Genomic DNA, 18,737 nt, shown 5'->3' with positions numbered 1-18,737 from the left:
AAAATAAATGGCTTGCTTTGTTTGCTAGTCTAGCGCTTGCTACTGTAGTTTTGTTACTACTAGCCTACTACTAAAATTACTTAAATCTTTTCCTGACGCCCAGGTAAATCCGCCATGATAATACCAACAGGTCATGGAACAATGCGCCAGGCTTTTAAGAATGGGAATGAGAGTGTAAAATCTAATTGGTTTATTGCATGCTACAAAAGACACCCACGACTAATTAACTGAATTAAGACAACCTCTTTTGACTGTGCGCTGAGCGCAATGTTTTCTTTTCCTCTTGTCATTATAGCCTTTTGCGCTCGGACCACCCCCAAAGAAACTTGCGCGTTTGACTTGCAATAATGCACATTTGATCCTGAGAATAGAGCCCAGCATCTCAAAGGTTTGAGTTCATGCTGTGTTCCTTCCTATGTTTGCCTAGAGAGTTTTCTGGTCGAAATGTTTAAAACCAACGCAGATATTTAGAATTTTCATACTTTAGCATAATGTTCTACAAACATTGACTTTTTTTTTGGCTACTCTTAGCTCAACATAGTTTTCTGTGACACCGGAAATGCCTTAGGAACGCATGTTTGTTTATACAGTTGGAAGATTCTACAGTATATGGAATATAAACAGTTTGAATCAAGAACAGCTCTCATCAGTACTTTTGAACTTGTTTTTGAGTGCCTCATGTCTCAACTGAAATCGAAATAGAGTATTTATTTATTTCAAAATGTCTGATGTGGCTCGGTTCCGGGACATCCCTGCCCGTCTACATGCAAACATGAAAAGCCTAGACCTCAGAAATGACTTCAATAACTCCACTCACTTTGCCAAAAATGAGAACTCCCTATAGTCACATATTTACAGTATAGCTTGATATTTCAAGATTTTGTCCTCAAGAGGGGATTCAGTGGTCAAGTAATCAAGGCTGTGAGATGGGAGGGGTTCCACCTTGTGTTGACTCTTGGTGCTCAGAGATTTGACGATTAAAAACTCTGGATTTCCCCAATGGAAACACTATATAGCTGGTATTCACTCTTCTCTAAATAGAGAAACATTTGTGTTACACTTTCTAAAACATTCAGCGGGAGTTCCTTTGAGAGCGATATATCTATTTACAGTAATTTCCTGTGTATTAGCCACATTGTGTTTAAACCACAGGACAGCGTTTTGTGCAAGTAAAAAAATTTAAAAAAACACAACCATATTAATAATAACTGTTACCGTGTATTAACCCCTTAGTTGCAAAAGATGGTAGAGGGAACTCCTCACTCAGTCAGTGGTCTGCCTTGTTTAAGAGGAGTCTTATTTTCATTTGACTATACTATGTCCTTGTTTACTGTGTAATTACAGTAGGGAAGTGTAACACATACAAAATATCATAAAATCAAATACCACACTGTATTTATTATTTGATAGCAAAATTAGTAGGCCTACTTATATTCGGATTTTGCACAAAGCACAGTCTATCATTACTGCTGTACTGCAGTTTCTAAACTTGTGAATGAGTGTGTGATTACTTCTGTTCTGTTTTTTTTTCCAGATAAATGATGCATTTACCCACTAGCACCTCAAACTGGGGCAGAGTGTATAGCTAAACCCGTACTCTCTATTCACTCTTGAGTCGATGACAATCCTGCTCATGAGGACATCATAGGAAGACCTCACACCTCACAATGGTACAGATGTACATACAGGACAAACCATTCATTCATCTCCGTCTTAAAGTGTGCATACCACCCATCCAATCATTCATCCATCTCTGTGTTGCAATTTCCATCAAATCATTCACCCATCTGCCTGTGTTGAAGTGCTTTAACTTACAATAGCTTTCAGCAGGAACATCCATATTTTCTTTTTCTCATTATGTTCAACAGATAATCTTTGCATCGTGTATTATGATAGCAAGTGATACAATACTTTTGGATGTGCCTGTTTCAGACACACACTCTCTCTCACACACACACACACACACACTCCACGAAGAAATAATGTGCAGTTGTATTGGAAGTTTTGCTTTATTTAACATTGTTCATTAAAATAAATATATATATATGTTGTACTGCATATGTATGCTGATTATAATTGTTGTGTACCTTATAATACACTTCTATAACCTCCAACAGAAAAAAGGACACCATCATCACTGCTACCTGTTATACATTCAGGTCTGTCTGAAGACTTGTTAAGATGGGCAGCACTTACTTTACCCCCCCTCAAAGAACTGTGTTCGTTTCCAGAGTTTACAGAGCCATAGATCTGCGCAAACACCAGAGGGTTTTTCTTGTTCTTTTTTGTTTGTTTTTTGAGTGCAAACACAGAATGGACATCAAGAGAACCGTGAGAAACTATTCACTGAATTTGATTGTACAGGATTAGAATCACAGACTGTACCTTTAAATTAGCTGAATGACAAGCAGACCACCCACCCAACATCACTGCTCTTTATTACTCATCAGGGTTCCAGCAACACCTCTCGCTAAAACCCCTCCGCAACTAACTCTCCATGCCTCGATGCACACACAGCTCAGATTCTATAGATAAAGGTGGTAAGTCAGATCAGTCTCGTAGAATGACTAAATCCTCCCCGCCGTTTGTCTGAGATGCTAGTCAAAGCGGTGAGAGCAGTTGCTGGCAATGACCAGGTGGACCAGTCACACATCAAAGCATCACACGCTGACACAGACACACAGCTGATGGCACAGGTCTCTACATGCAGGTGCAGCTTGGAACCAATAGTAGGCCATTACAGTATTAGTAGTCTCACAAAGACAATTGAATGTACCGTATACAACCAGGGACAACCATAGTGAAACCTGGGATAAATGTGGATGGGAAGTGGGATAAACGTTATTGATTAGTATTAATGCGGTATTAACTTCAGCTATCGGTATCAACAATTTGTCATCCTTCTTTTTGAGTATTAAATATAGCAGGAAGGTAATGACACTCCTGGTGATGCAGGCTGATGATGCCTATCTGAAATGGCAGGGATGTGGTTAATGTAGGGGCTGGGCGGTGGGTTGTGATACGGAAACTTGGTTTTGACACCAACCAAGCCCACGATATACCTCTGAAGTTCGCATACAACTTCAGAGATATATCTTTGTCCATACAAGGAGATGTGGAATCTTGAGATTTTTCCTCCTGTTCAACTGTCGTGGGGATGAAGAAATCGGAAATGTAAATGTTTTCCTCTACACGCTTTTGATTTTTGCTACCCCAGAACTAATTTGCTTAAGAACTTGGAACCATAAGTAATTAGCTTCAATAAACACTCGGATCTCCTTTTATAGGCAAAGATGGCAGCTTAGGGTACTTTTTGTAGGCAAACATCAGAGGTCTATTTCACAGAGAGTCTGCCAAAAGTGAACTCTGTTTGTGTGATGCTGGGGTCATGTCTGGCTTTGCAAGACAACTGTCCTGCACACCTGACCCCTGATTGCCTTTCAAAGAAAACTTCAGATGTTCAACACTACATAGCATGATGGAAATCATCCAATTCCCCTGAATTAGTTTGGTTTAATATTTGAACATATGCGGCTTACATGAGTATACAAAACAAGCGATACAAAAATACTTGTCAAACACTTAACACTCGTTGCTTGTAAGATCCAAAGAGGCCTTATTTCAGGCCAAAACTACGCTTAAGTATTTGATATAACAACAGCAAATATCAAGAGTTTCTGTATGTAAATATACATCTGCATATATGTAAAATAGTGCATGGAGTCTTATAAGGGCGTAATGATAAAGTGGGAAAATGTGCTTCAGCTCCCTTGAGCAACCTTCGACTTGAGTAGTGGCTTGATAAACAGAATACAGGTTGTTTTCCTCTGATGTAGCGACATGTTTGGATTGCTATTACAGTTTCCCTAGTGGATTATGGGACTTCATCCAACCTTCCCCTCCCACACTATTGACCCCAATGAACTGTAAAAAAAACCCCAAGAATAACAGTATGTTTCATCCCAAAGAGTCATGGGTTGGGCCCTGTTCTGGATGAACCCAGTTGGACCCAGGCCAGAATGACCCCAAAGTCACATCTCTGGGACGATGCACATATGATGTATAATATATGAGCCTGTAGAACAGCTGTTACCGTAATGTGCGCATACAGTATGTCTGCATTTGTTTGGTTTTTAAACGTCGTTACTTAATAAGAAATGCTACCACCTTGCACACTCACAAGTGTAAACCAATGACCATACAGAGACAAGTTTAAGAATACCGAAAGGGAAAGCAACAATTGCACAGAGAGAAGACGGCAGTTGATCTAACTGACACACTCACACAAGCAGCACATTCATACAGACCATACGTCACTCCAGAAATACTTCAGACATAAAACGAAACGACTGGACAACTGACTTAATATTTGGTGGTTGAAAAAAACAATTAAGTGGCGCCCCCTGCTGTGTTGGAGTGTTACAGCAGGCCATCCAGGTTGCTTTCGCCTGAGTCCTTTGTAGGCTCCTTGCTCTGCGGGCTGTATTTGTTGTGGTGATCCTGAAGAAGGGTCACCACATCATGGTGGCCAAAGTGCACGGCCTCGTCCATGGGAGTGTTGCCCCATCTATGGCGAAGGAGATTAATATCAGGAGTTAATACACTTCACTGTATTAAATATATGAGCTCAAGCGTGTCATAGAGAGTAAGCACGCATGCACGCACACACACACACACACACACACACACACACTCAGTCACTCACACACACACACACACACACACACACAAACACACACACACACGGTGCTGGGATGTTACCTGTCTTTAGGTACTGGGTTCACTTTGCAGGCATCCAGAAGAAAGCGCACCACCTCAAGGTGTCCTAGCATGACAAAAGATGACAACAGAAACCAGTTTCAGTTAATTCAGTTAAAGCAGGAACCCGAATGAACACACACATGCGTCAGTCCATGTCGCGCAATACTGAAAGCTACAGACACAACAGATAACTCCAATGACCCAGCAGAACTTCTCTAGGTTGCTAAACCGCTACTGAGCCCTGTGGTTGGCTTACGCTTCTGCTGGGGAGCGCCGGTTCCCGTTATGCCGTGCCGTTGGCACAGCATGTTTCTGTCGACTTGTGACTTGTGAATGAAACATGGACATGATGCAGTCACGCACAGGGCCAACAAGGCCCTCAGCACAGCACCAGTGGCCAGTGAGTCAGATCCCCTCCATCATTTACTGGACTCTTCTGTCATCCACGCAACGCCTTTTTACCGCTTTTCACAGAAAAAAGGAATTGTGTAACCCCACCAGCCAACCACAACAGGACATGAGGAGTGATCATGTAACAGGGGCGGAGGTGATCTCACACACACTCTCAAAATGACATACATCCAACATACACAAATACACACATACAACAGACACACGCTCTCATGCTCATTATCCCATGTCCACGCAGCCATAAGAAGATGCACAACAGTGCAAACTAACAAGTTCTGGACTTCTTTATTGAATAAATCAGTGTAATTTAATTGTCACTAATTTTAACACAAAATGTCACCATCTGTTATTATTGATAGGAGACATCTACCATCATCTTATATTTTTCAATGACATATAATGTTACATTTAACTGTGAATCAAATCTATTTAGACTTAGAAAACGTTAATGTCCCGAGAGGCAATTTGTTGTACCAATGTAAACCAATTTTGACACATTGACACATAATCCACAACAGAGACATTGAACCAGACTACAGCACTATTCATCTAACAGATAACAGACAAATCAATAAAAAGACTACAGTAAGTAGGAGACTATTGCACTTAAAAGGCCTGATGTCATAAATAAATAAAACTATTGCAGTAATAAAAACAATCACTGCATAGTACTTCACATATAGACCTATTTTATGGTCAATAATAAGACCGAGATTGTTTGTGCTCTGTCACCAACTCGATCTCCTCTCCTCTTATCAGAGTCAGAGTAGGTGAGGGAGCCCGCGCCTAAAATCAAAGACCAGCTGGGAGGCTTCACACTATCAGCAAATTGAACACAATTGCTCCAGTAAACTACTCACAGCAGTATCATTTGCAAATATACATATAGGCGTGCAACTCTGTACAAGCCGCTTCGTTCCCACCTTGCGCAGATATTCTAATTTGTGCTAAACTAATAAACTAAACTAAACAAATCTATTATGACGTTCAGGGTAACTACAGCGGCAACAGTCAGTGTCACAAGAGGGCGCTGTAAACTCCACTAGCGGTGCCATCTCTAAGGCTTAGTTCACACTGGCAGTCGAAATCGGATGTCTTGCATATCCGATCAGAACCTGATCTATCTGACTGACTGTTCTCATTGCATATTGCAAGTGATCACATCCGATTTTGCCGTGCAATGCTCAGATCCGATATAAATTACACACACCTGGATTAATTAGGTAGAGTTGTACACAACCAAGTCGTCATGGATGAAAGTGGATTTATTTTTTATATTTTCCAACTTATTATGCGTAGCCGTGGCGCAAATACCTCGTCACCCTTAACGTTACAGTTTTCCATGTTTCACCATGAAATGATTTTGTTTTGCTGGTAGCCCTGGCGCACGCGCTGAATCAATCAATCAATCACTTCCGTCACTCAGAATTACGTTGCAATTGTTTGTCGCAGTGCAAATGACGAAAGGGGCACTTTGAAATCCTATTCAAGTGGTTCGACTGTTCAGATTGAGTCATATCCGACAGTAAGTGATATTGAAACCACCTCCGTATGTGGTGCGAATCAGCACTGGAAAAATCGCATTTCATACGGTTTTGTGCCGTTCAGACTAACCAAAATTCAAGCTAGATACAATCCAGATAAGCAAAAAATCGGATTTCGACTGCCAGTGTGAACTAAGCCTAAGACAGAAGTGCAGGATTGAACTGCTAAGAGGAGGCTGAACCTAGCCTGGCTATCACCAGAGTAAGCTCAATATTTTCAGACTGAACGTTAGTCTGGGAGGTCTGTGCTTTCTTTCTACTACACAAGAGGCGTGATCAATGGGCATACTGTTGAAATGACTCCATACGCTTGGGCAGTCCTTCAACCAATACTGTAGTTGAAATGACTCCATACGCTTGGGCAGTCCTTCAACCAATCAGACCAACGATCGGGACACGCCTGGAGGATAAGCCAGTTTGTGACTGAACCCAGCAAACGTGGACAGGAAGCCGGACAGATACATGTACTGTAGATGGACAGGTTTCCAGCCTGAGCTGCCGGGCGAAATCCAAGTCGCTGGCAGATCAGGCATACAGTGTAGCCTAGATCTACAGGCAAATCAGATGTGTGGGTCATTGGCAGGTGACTGGGTCAGAGCACCAACCACTGCTCCCTCACCAGGAGCAAACCGGCTAAACAGGTTCACCTACTGTGGCTCAGATTGGGTTAGCAATTCATTACGGTGAGATGACCATTTTGAACTCACTGTCCAGTAAGATCTTTTCAAATGTGTGTGTGTGTGTGTGTGTGTGTGTGTGTGTGTGTGTGTGTGTGTGTGTGGATGTGTGTGTGTGTGTGTGTGTGTGTGTGTGTGTGTGTGTGTGTGTGTGTGTGTGTGTGTGCATGTGTGAGTGTGTGCGCACGTCTGAGTCTGTCTGCGTTTGGCTCTGTGTGTGTGTGTGTGTGTGTGTGTGTGCATGTGCGAGTGTGTGCGCACGTCTGAATCTGTCTGCGTTTGGCTCTGTGTGTGTGTGTGTGTGTGTGTGTGTGTGTGTGTGTGTATGTGTGTGTATGAGCGAGTGAGGGCTTGTATGCATAGGCCTGAGTGAGAGTGTGAGCAGCAAACACTAATTACTCACCCTCAGCTGCAGCCACATGTAGAGCCGTCCGAGAGTCATAGTCCCTCTGCTCCATGTCCATGGAGGACAAGGCAAACCTGCAAACACACACACACACACACACACACACACACACACACATACACACACACACACACACACACTTTAGATCCCCAGACATCTTTTATAACATGCTTATTCTGTATACAGCAAGCGTGCACGCATACACGAACGCACGCACGCACACACACACACACACACACACACACACACACACACACACACACACACACTCCAAGAGTGTGGTAGACAATTATCTAACAGAGATGATTCTATATACAGTATGTTTAATTTTGTTTATTTTAAGCTGAATCAGGCTTAAAATGCCCCATGCGATCAGGCTTACCGCCTGAGCGCCGACACGTCCCCGGTATAGGCAGCGAAGAGGAGGTTAATGACAGACTTCACCTGTGGAGAGAGAGAGAAACAGGGCGTTTGGGTAGAGGTGTGTTCTCTACGTGAAGGACTGCTCATTGCTAGCGTGTGCGGTGACTCCCCAGACACACACACACACACACACACACACACACACACAGAGGGCAACTCGTCCAGAACTCTAAACTGTCATGTCCTACTGTAAGTGACAAGAGGTGATGTCAGCATTGGGTTCCTCTACATCACACCTGTCATAAATGCTGATGAAAGAAAGGCCTTTTTCTGTTTGGAGATGCCTGATCAATTCATGCTTTTAAAACTCTATTCTAGGAATGAACTGAACCCGTTAGATGCTCTCGTTAGCTAAATCAGGGGTCTACAGGCCAGCATCATAAGCAGAGCCTAATTGCCTAAGAGCCTAACTGCCTAAGCAGAGCTGGGCTTTGTTAATTAGAGGGGGATTATTATTGTTATCATCATTAAGACCCGAGGAGTTGCCGTGGTTACAGAGGCCGACAGACATATGCGGAACACGTAGTGAGTCATACTGTAGCAGGGTCACAAGGGGGCAGGGGAGGGGGGCAGCATTAAAAAAACAGGATTAGATGCTTCTAGAAGGTGAATAAGCTTGGTAAGTCCACCTCGCACCAGGGGCATGAAACTATAGTGTGGAAAACAGCACTAGACGTGTGTGTTCGCTAACAGTCTGGTCAAACGGCGCCATCTATCAGACTGCCTGATCAATACACCTTCCTGTGGTGTGGGAGTTGGGCTTTTGAAGAAGTTCTGTATTGATTGGGGCCACAGTACCGAGCCCTGGGTCGATGTGCGGACGGTTTCTGGACTAGCTGATGTGAGCAGTGAGAACCCCTCTAGAACCACTAGCTTGCTTGTGTGCTTCAATCCTCTGTGCTCAATTCTGATACCTGACTTCCTGTCAGACTGCTTACATTCATTAATTGCTGTGGTTATTCTGCCATTTCAAGTTCTGATAAATATTTCTGTTGTATACTGTAAGTGATCTCTTTTAAAGGGACTACAGATGAAAATGAGCTATTTTGCTAACTCTGGCACATTCTGGTCAATTGATGTGCATTATCCCTTTAAACAAATAAATAAAATAAAGACAGTGTGTGCTATAGCCTAGTAGTGTGGCTCTCTACACTACTGAAAACCTCCAGAGGGGGGAGCCTAATCCTCATTTACTAAGTTATCATTTAAATGGTTCCAGAGTACAGTAGTGTACACAGTATATCAGTATATAAGCAATCATACATGTAAATCCTGTCTGTGATAACGCAATATAAAATAAACTTCACTCTTCATTTTTCATTTTCATATTTGACATTTGCCAGAACTTATGCATAATTAAACAGCATTCCCAGTGGGGTCAATTAGTGTTGAATTAATGTTAATCTTGTTTTTTGGAAGTTAATGAGGTTGGATGAGACCTAACAATAAAATATATAACTAAATAAATAAATACAGTATATGATCATATATATGAACAGCAGCAAGTGTCAGTACCCATCAGCACAATTCAGACAAAAACACATTTTTTTTAATCCCAAGCGCACAAACCTTACGAGGGAAGACTGAACAGGGGCTTCTAACGGTTAGACCTGAAACAGCTCACAGGTTGGGATCGTCACAGGATCAAACGGGCAAGGAGCAAAATGCTTTGTCATGCAAGGCCACAACATATTGCACACACACACACACACACACACGCGCGAGCACGCACGCACGCACGCACGCACGCACAAAGAGTCGGTCAGTGCACAAGCTGAGAGCACGAGATTCAAGAGAGCAGGTGTCGAAGGAAGGGTGGCGGAGAGTGGATTAGGAATCACACAGCAGAACAGAGGACAGGTTCGCCCCCCCCCCCCCCCCCCCCAAAAAAAAAAAAACCAACCAAACAACAAAAAGAAACACTATTAAACACCAGCAAACACAAACAAACACACTGACTCCGTTAACCTACTCAGTTTCTGGAGCTAGAAGAGTAACCCAAAGTTAATGCCAGTGTGCGCTGTTCTGCTTTAAGCAGCACTGTTTTAAGCAGACATTGGTTAGTAGCTGAGGCCAGAGCAGCGTGAGTGGCCCGTTGTGTCTTTAGCCTCCTCCATTGATTAGTGGGTTAATGTGCGGCTCTACGTATCAAATGAAGAAACACTGTTTCAGGAAACTCCTAATTTACCAGACAAAATGACACCATTACAGTATGTTTTGCCCACTTTATCTAAAAACACCATCTGGACCTGGCAATTATGTCTGTGGGAAGGGAAGGTGCATTTGCGTGGAAAAAATACCAAAATAACAATCATGTAAAATAAGTCACATTTCAAATGGAGAGATATGCTACTGATCAGCACATGCTTCTAAACACACACACACACACACACACACACACACATTCACACACACACACACACACACACACACACACACACACACACACACACACACACATACAAAGAGAGAGCGAGAAATGAAGAGAATGAATGACAAAATGAAGGTAGAAAGCAGAGAGGAGACTAAAAAACAGAGACTTAGAGAGAGACAGAGCAAAAGAGTGACAGAGTAAGAGAGAGAAAGAGAGAGAGAGAGAGAGAGAGAGAGATGTAGCAGCATGACTCAGTGACAGACATGACAGTATCCACACACACACACACACACACACACACACAAACACACAATAAATTCAGGAAAAAAACCCAAAACAAAACAAAAGCAGCCTTCTGAACCCACAGACACATATTGAGGCCTACAGACACATGGGGTGGAGGACACAGTTTGCTGGGAGCGGGGTGAGTTTGGATGGAAACACAGACTGCATGTGGTGAATAAGGGCAGAAAACACACACACACACACACACACACACACACACACACACACACACACACACACACACTGAGCACATGTTTTCAGGGCCAGCTACTGGGTTTCACAAGTGTGGTGAGGTGTCCAAAGTGAAAATGTATCATAAAATAATGTAACTCCTGTTACAGAGAGTTCCTCTACCCTTTCCCCCTCATAAACAACAATACAGCTGTATAAGGCCATCCAACCTCACTCAGCCCCCCGCCACATGAAAAGAAAAGAAACAACAAATGAAAACAGACAAGCACAACTTGGCAAGGTTATAACCCAGTAAGAGTTTTAAAAAACCAACAAACTCATTAATTGTTGTTGCTGTTATTCATCAGGCAATCAAAAAGTCAGACAGTTCTTTTTTTGTTTTGGAAGATGCTGTGAGGCATTCAAATACAACCTCTGAAAATCATGCTGAGATAGATGGCCTGTAAATGGCTTAGTACAATGCACAGTCTTAGTGGGTAAAACCTTGACAAGCAGGAGAGAGGAAAACAACATCAAGATGAACACCAAGATGAATACAAGCACACATAATCAAAACCTTCATCCATCACATGTTTACAGTCACAAGCACAGGCCCTTCATCGTCATGGAGACCCTTGATAAACCACAGGACACACCAAGCTCTACTCACCCACTGTATGTCACAACAACAATAAGAAGAAAAGAAGTTTGAAAATAAACAAATAGATGAGGACAACTGGACATGTGATGTTTTTTTTTTCTGCTTTAGAATCTTAAAGTGTTGTGGCCACTGGCGTCGACATGAGTGTGGCGCATTCCGCTTTCGACATTCGGTTACTTAGACCCCATTATTCTCGAGACAAACCTAAATTTACCAGCATCAAACTCTGCACTGGTGTGGTTGCGTTGAGAGCAATGTTGTCTAAGTAATCGATGTCAAAAGTGGAATGCGCTGCACTCATGTCGCGTCGTTGTCCACGGGGCTTTAGACTTCTCATGCCTAAAACACACTGAACACTGGAACACTATCACATTGTGAACATGTGACTGGAGAAAAGTTTGGGCTTAGCAGAAACAGCATGATAGCAGGTGTATTTTTGGAGCAAACATAGCTATATGGCTTCATAAAGAAACTGATATATACTAAAGCATGCACCTCTTTATTGGTTTACAATATGAGGCAACATAGCAACAACACTTCAAGGCAAGCAATTGTTATTTCCTAATGTGTTAGCTGCCATCATTACATGTAACACTCAAGTGGATTTGAATGTGTTTTAGTCTGTTTCAGTTTTATTGTTAAATATAAATGTTATCGTGTCTATATAGAGACAACAGAGCCTTATATCATGAGAGACAGCCATACTGACAAACATCATGCAAAACCAATATGTCATCTACGTATATGTTTTCTATGGCACAGCGGAGACATAAAACGAGACAAGAAATAATACTTATAATAAACCAAGATGTGGGATTAAAATACATTTATTAATTGATACAAAAAATGAGCATACCAGAGAGACAGAAAAAAGTAAAAGTGAGAGAAACACACACATGAAAAACATGAAACAGTTTTCAGGATGTGTGGAGACCAATACATCAGACCCATTAGAGAAAACATCAGTAGCAGTGCTGCAGTCAAAAACCACTCTTCTCTTCTGCCAACCGGAATTAGCCCATTTCACAACATGCAAAAATGCAGCGCTTTCTCAAAATGTCTTTGTCAAGTTTGGCGAGGTCAGGTTCAGAGATGCATAGAAGAGAGAGTTAATAGTCACTCTTCAGCACAGTTCATAGCAAGGATCCTTCCAATATTATTATTAACCTCAGTTCAACTAAGCCAAATCCAAAAATTTGTGAAATGGGCTAATTGGGCAGCGGTCACATTTTTTTGGGAAGGGTAAGCAGGGCTGGACAAATTCAGAGCAATCACTCAAGAAGCTGTGGTTTCTTGCTATCTATTCTGTGCTATCAACTTCACTTTCATAACTGATGTGACTTTCTACACTTTTTTTACCTGTCCTTTGGACCTATTAGCAACTGTGCAGCAGTAACTGTCCTAGTTTCTGACGTGACAAAAAGTTTGACCCAAGTGTCAGGTCCATTCAACTGAAAGGGTAACGGCATTCAAGCTTCCAGTTCCACCACAAAGAGAACACACAATGGTTCAAAGCACTGGCTGTCATTTTTAGGTGGGTCGGACCACAATTACAAGTTTGCATTGCAATGCTAGATCCACTATCAAGCTTTTGAATGCTCACACCATATTCAGAAACAAACAAACAAAATAATAACTTCAAGTGTCAGCCATAATTAAAACTGTAATTCTATATGTAAATTATAGATCATGACTCCAGAACAGATAAAAACCTATTTGAAAGCTAAATGAGCTTGCAAACGATGTCCTATCTGGGCAGTCTCTAGTACACATTTAATTGTGATAAAAAATAAGTTACAAGTAACAGCGTTTTGCTTCAAATCACACCAAAGGGAATAAAAGAAGATGCCAAATCCAAAATCCAAATGTTTCAGTCTGACAACAGAGCCAATGGCTTCCCCGCTCAATCCAACATCACTAGCTGAATGACTGAAAAAGACCATTCCTGCATGAACTGTCCTAAGCTCCAGCATGATATGACATGAATGTACATCCAATGGATAGATAGCGTCTGACAAAGAGCAGCATTTAACATCTAAGGCTTTGTTTTTTTTTTGTCTGTGCAAAGAAAGAGCCAACTCAGATCACATTCCAGGGCTTACATTATGAAGAGATGTGAAAAGAGGAGGAAGAGGAGGAGGAGGAGAAGGAGGATGACAAAGGTATAAAACGGAACGTTTGTGAAGAGTGGATCTCACTGGATTCTGAGGCTACTGTTGAGGAGGTCAAAACATAATTCCTACTGCTATAGCCTAAAAGCTGACTCATAAATAACTGTACAATGTTTTAAAGATTTTGAAAGAGCCAGTAACGTCGCCATTTATCAGGCTATGTTTGCAGTGGGATTCTCTCGAGCAATGGCAATATTTAATGACCAGACTTAAGTTAGTTTCTCTGTTAAACAGGTGGCAGAGATGTTCCGGATCAATGCCCACTACAAACAAATGTATGGCCTAGAGATGATCTGTTTTGTGATTGGCTAAGCTAACAGTGTGTGTGTGTGTGTGTGTGTGTGTGTGTGTGTGTGTGTGTGTGTGTGTGTGTGTGTGTGTGTGCGCATGTATGTGTGTGTGTGTGTGTGTGTGTGTGTATGTGTGTGTGTGCATGTGTGTGTGTGTGTGTCTGTGTGTCTGTGTGTGTGAGAGAGAGAGAGAGAGAGAGAGAGAGAGAGAGAGCGTGTGTGTGTGTGTGTTTGTGTTGTGCTGACCTGGGCTGAACAAGGTTCAAAAGCAGACAGGACCCTCCACTCAACAGCACCTCAGACCGCCAAATCCCAACTTAACACTCGTAACTGAAATACTCACTGGTAGGAGCTTATGAAAATATACCAGGAAAATAAAAACGAAACAAAATAAAAATAAAAAAACAAAAAGCATTCTTACATACTGTGTACATTACACAAACCAAAAAAGACCCCAGAAACATACACTCGATGGATTTGCTTTACAGTTTTTAAACTCTCTGGCCACCCAAACACAGTTTTAAGAAACAAAAACAAATAAACATTGAAAAATGGAAAACAAATGAAAAAGACAGGAAAAACACAATCCCTTGCTTTGGTTTTTTTTTTAAACAAACATGTACACAGACAGGAGAGCTGAGGCAAAGCAGACCTGCGATAGTAACAGCCTCTAACAACTCCTTCAAGGTTAGACAGGGCTGCCTGAGGCTGCTACCATCTGTTTTAGAGAGACCAGAGGATAGAGAGAGAGAGAGATAAAGTAAGATAGAGAGTGAGAGTGAGAGAGTGAGAGAGAGAGAGAGAGAGAGAGAGAGAGAGAGAGATCAGGAAGAAAGACAGACAGAATCTGCAGAGGTGCAAAGAAAGAATACAAACAATACAGCATTTTTTTTCCAACAATCCATCGAGCTGTGTGGAAAATAAATACTCATCTGAATAATTTATTCCATATAAATATATATATATATTCACTTATATGTATCTTTTGACACTGCATTAGAACATGTGTAGCAGTGAACAGGTCCTTTTTTTATATGGATTTTTTTAATATTTCTTTTGTCTTTTTCTTCTGGCTTTAGTCTTGTTTTGCGTGTGTGTGTGTTTTAGTTGCGTTCGCCGACACTCTCCATCCTATAGACTACAGTGGTGGAGCTGTCCTGGTTGGACTCGGTGGGCGAGACCTTTTTCCACAGTGAGTCTTTGAGAGCCAACTCCTGCTGCAGGCTCTCGTAATCCATGGGCCCGAAGTTGTGCTGCTGCTTTAAGGTGACACGGATGGAACATGGAGGACAACACATTAGATTCCTTTTTCACTCCGTCCACACCGCTACTGGAGCCAACTATGTGTGTGTTTGTGTGTGTGTGTGTGTGTGTGTGTGTGTGTGTGTGTTGTCTGTGTGTGTGTGTGTGTGTGTGTGTGTGTGTGTGTGTGTGTGTGTATGTGTGTGAGTGTGTGTGTGCAGCAGACACAGCAAACTTTGATCAAAGTTTGAGTTACAGCTACGAGATTAGGTGCACAGAATTGTCCTCCTATGAACAAACACATGGCGCTTTTTGACCGGCTGGTTTCCCCCTACGGCTGAAAAATAGTTTTGCCTCCGCAATACATCTGAAGCTAGCACAGGACTGCCTCTTTGGCACTGTTTGTCATACTCAGGCACAGTTTTGTTTGGCATTGACAAGCAGGCTGTAGTTGGCTTCATGACCGTCGTCTATTATGTGGCCTGTGCCTGTTTAAATCCCCTGTTGACAGAGGATGAATGCTCGGTGCATTGTTGTCAGGGGGAACGAACAGATGTAGAGTAAATGACTCTCAGGTGGCATATCTCTCACATGCAGTGCCATATGCTGGGGTTTTTTTTGGGAAAAATAAAAACTTCAATGTGGAATATTTGTCCTTCAATGATCTTCAGGAGTTTAAAGCTTTTCAGGCATTTTGTAAAAGCAGCAAAAAATGGCAAAATGAATAACAGTTCTATTTTTTTTTTAAAGCCTTTAAAAAGGTTACACCTACAGTAATGTCAGCCAGGAACAAACTAGGGCCAGTTCAGATGCAAAGCGCAGGCAAAAACCATCCAAAACAACAAACCAAAGCTTGAGTGTAGCAACCATTGCTAACCACTAGGGGGCAGAAGATAATGAGAAAAAATATCTGTGCAAAGAAACAATCATTTGGCTCCTCTCTTGAGGAAGATGAAGAGGAAAAAGAAGAAGAAGAAGAAGAAGAGGAAGAAACACAACCCTGTTCCTTGAGACACCTCAACCACACTCAAGCTCCTGCCAAGGACGCTGGCACTAACTATGCCAACCTATCCCAATCTACCAGATGGCTGAGCGGGTATAAGTTACCCAGCTTCTAGAAGAGGGAAGGAGGGGGGGGGGGCGCAGAGGAACTAGTAGTGGCAACATGGGGGAGGGGGTGGGGGGGTGAAGCATCTGTCTGGGAATTGAGACTTACCCGTTGGTCCCCTCCCTCGCGACGAGGATCAAGCTTCTTGGCAAAGTGTCTCAGGTTGTCGTAGTTGTGGAAGTTGAACACGGACACCAGATCCTGAAATGCATGGACAAATCAGTCAGTGCCTCGGGTTGTCGAAGTTGTGGAGGTTGAACATGGACACCAGATCCTGAAACGCATGGACAAAGCAGTCAAAGATGAACAGAGAGACACATAGAGAGATATAGAGACAGAAAGAAAGGAAGGTAGAAAAGACAGAGACAGAGAGAGAGACAGAGATAGATAGATAGATAGATAGATACTGTAGATAGATAGATAGATAGATAGATAGATAGATAGATAGAGAGAGAATGTGTTTGGTCACCTAAAGTGTCCTAAGCAGTATTTGCTAGTGACAGCTTGCGGTCGTTCCACTCCTTGTAAAAAACAGTGGACAGCATGCGGTCACTCCAAGGGGAGGCCACTGAATACTCTGGCTCCAAAAACACTTAACTGTGCACACTCTGGCTCCAACTTTGCCAATTTGCCTGGCCTGAACACCACGCTCTACTTTCTACCAGTCTTTGGTCCAAACAGACTCCCCAAGGTCAATCAGTCTTTCAAGGACGTTTGCTGCCATTGCAGCTGCTGTTGTGTCTTATCAGCACCCATCGTAATGACTCCCCTGCCAACTCATCTCATTCTGTAGACACAGGGCTACATTCACTCCTGGCATAGTGACCTCTGCCAATTACTCTAAGAGATTTAGATGCACTACCTCTTCTGGCAGAGCCGGCCTCACTTGGCTCCTCGCGCTGAGAGAACGTTCTGGAATGCTTAGTGACGCTCACACACACACACACACACACACAATACTGGCAGCATGTGATGACCGCAACAGCAGCTCTGGACAACTTTGCATGGGCTATGCAAATACTTCACTTTCAGATCAGTGCATTCTGACTCACTTTCACATGTAACACATAGCCTGATCTATTCCTTTATGGATGGTTTGAGATATTAGAAAGTCCATTGATGAATGACAAGAGTTAACTGTGGTTTACTCATCTACTTTATGCTCCTGTGTCATATTAGATGGTGTAGGAGCAGATAGTCTCTGTGTAGTGAATTACCTATTCATGGGTTTCATCAGGTCCCTTTCCACAGGTGTTTTTAATCAAGCACCATGCAGTTTTGCATTCATCATCTAGGTGCTTGATTGTCTACTCTACACCTGTGGAAAGGGACCTGATGAAACCCATGAATTCCACACTCTTGGATTTGAATACGCAGAATATGAGGACAACATACTGTAGGCATGTTCCTTACACTGCTGGTGGCTCTGAGGGTCACACCTCACCCTCTAATGTGAGCTCAGTGTGTGGCAGTGACGAGCCGCTCTACTGGAAGCCTCTGGAAACAGATGGTTGTGCATTGCTGCTATGTAGCCAAGCAACAGAGGAAGCACATCAGTGTAGACCTCCAGGTTTCAAAAAAGGCTAACACCAGCCACGTGTGTGTGCGTGTGTGTGTGCGTGTGTGTGTGTGCGTGTGTGTGTGTGTGTGTGTGTGTGTTTGAAAAAAGAGAAAAGGAAAGAGGGACAGAGAGGGACAGAGAGTTACCAAGATGACATCCCACCATGAACCCTCGGTCTGTTACACCATATATCCTGTTTATTTTGTCTGTTTTATGTGTGTTGTATGTGTACAAACAACAGTTCATGTTTTTGTGTCAAATCATGATGTATGAATGTGTGTGCGCGAATATTATGCGAATGTGTGTGTGTGTGTGTGTGTGTGTGTGTTTTACAATCACACATCTTGTTTCATGATTTTATGCTATTTATGTTCTGATGTTTTCTCTCTTTATGAATGGTCATGCTAATAAAGCTTTGAAAGACATAAGCATAAAGACAGCTGCTTTTAATGCACACATTAATTGGTAACTCTTTATCATTCATTGTGCATTCTCATCTGAATCATTTTAAACAGTGCATGAGATTTACTCAGAGCACTAGAGGAACCAAGATATAAAGGGCAAAGCGTAGGCTCTACTATACTGTAACTACACTTCTACACATACTACTGTATCTCTCTCTCTCTTTGATGTCTCTCCCTTCTTGCCTCTC

The 18,737-nt window shown here is 42.4% G+C and overlaps 2 protein-coding genes across 6 annotated transcripts in view; one reads left to right on the top strand and one right to left on the bottom strand.

The window, feature by feature from the left end:
• Nucleotides 1-2,014, top strand: part of stat1b (signal transducer and activator of transcription 1b) — a 23,628-nt gene extending 21,614 nt beyond the window's left edge. The window contains exon 24 of the mRNA XM_062534540.1: nt 1,535-2,014. Within this exon, the coding sequence (XP_062390524.1) occupies nt 1,535-1,558 (24 nt within the window). The 3' untranslated portion in view covers nt 1,559-2,014. The remainder of the gene's footprint in view (nt 1-1,534) is intronic.
• A 1,479-nt stretch (nt 2,015-3,493) lies between these two features.
• The window catches only part of glsb (glutaminase b), a 51,534-nt gene continuing 36,290 nt past the window's right edge, over nt 3,494-18,737 (bottom strand). For 2 of the 5 annotated variants that reach the window (XM_062534552.1, XM_062534553.1), the window contains exons 14-18: nt 16,633-16,725; nt 8,182-8,243; nt 7,797-7,873; nt 4,762-4,825; nt 3,494-4,567 (exon numbers count right to left, since the gene is read on the bottom strand). In XM_062534552.1, coding sequence (XP_062390536.1) covers nt 4,420-4,567; nt 4,762-4,825; nt 7,797-7,873; nt 8,182-8,243; nt 16,633-16,725 — 444 coding nt within the window. In that variant the 3' untranslated portion in view covers nt 3,494-4,419. Of the gene's footprint in view, nt 4,568-4,761; nt 4,826-7,796; nt 7,874-8,181; nt 8,244-12,524; nt 15,434-16,632; nt 16,799-18,737 lie in introns of those variants that run through there. The other 3 variants (XM_062534554.1, XM_062534555.1, XM_062534556.1) reach the window with 3 other exon arrangements.

Source organism: Sardina pilchardus, chromosome 4 (genome assembly GCF_963854185.1).
Source record: "Sardina pilchardus chromosome 4, fSarPil1.1, whole genome shotgun sequence".
NCBI lineage: Eukaryota > Metazoa > Chordata > Actinopteri > Clupeiformes > Clupeidae > Sardina > Sardina pilchardus.
Note: the sequence above shows the minus strand (reverse complement) of the source record. Positions and strands in the feature narration are given on the sequence as shown.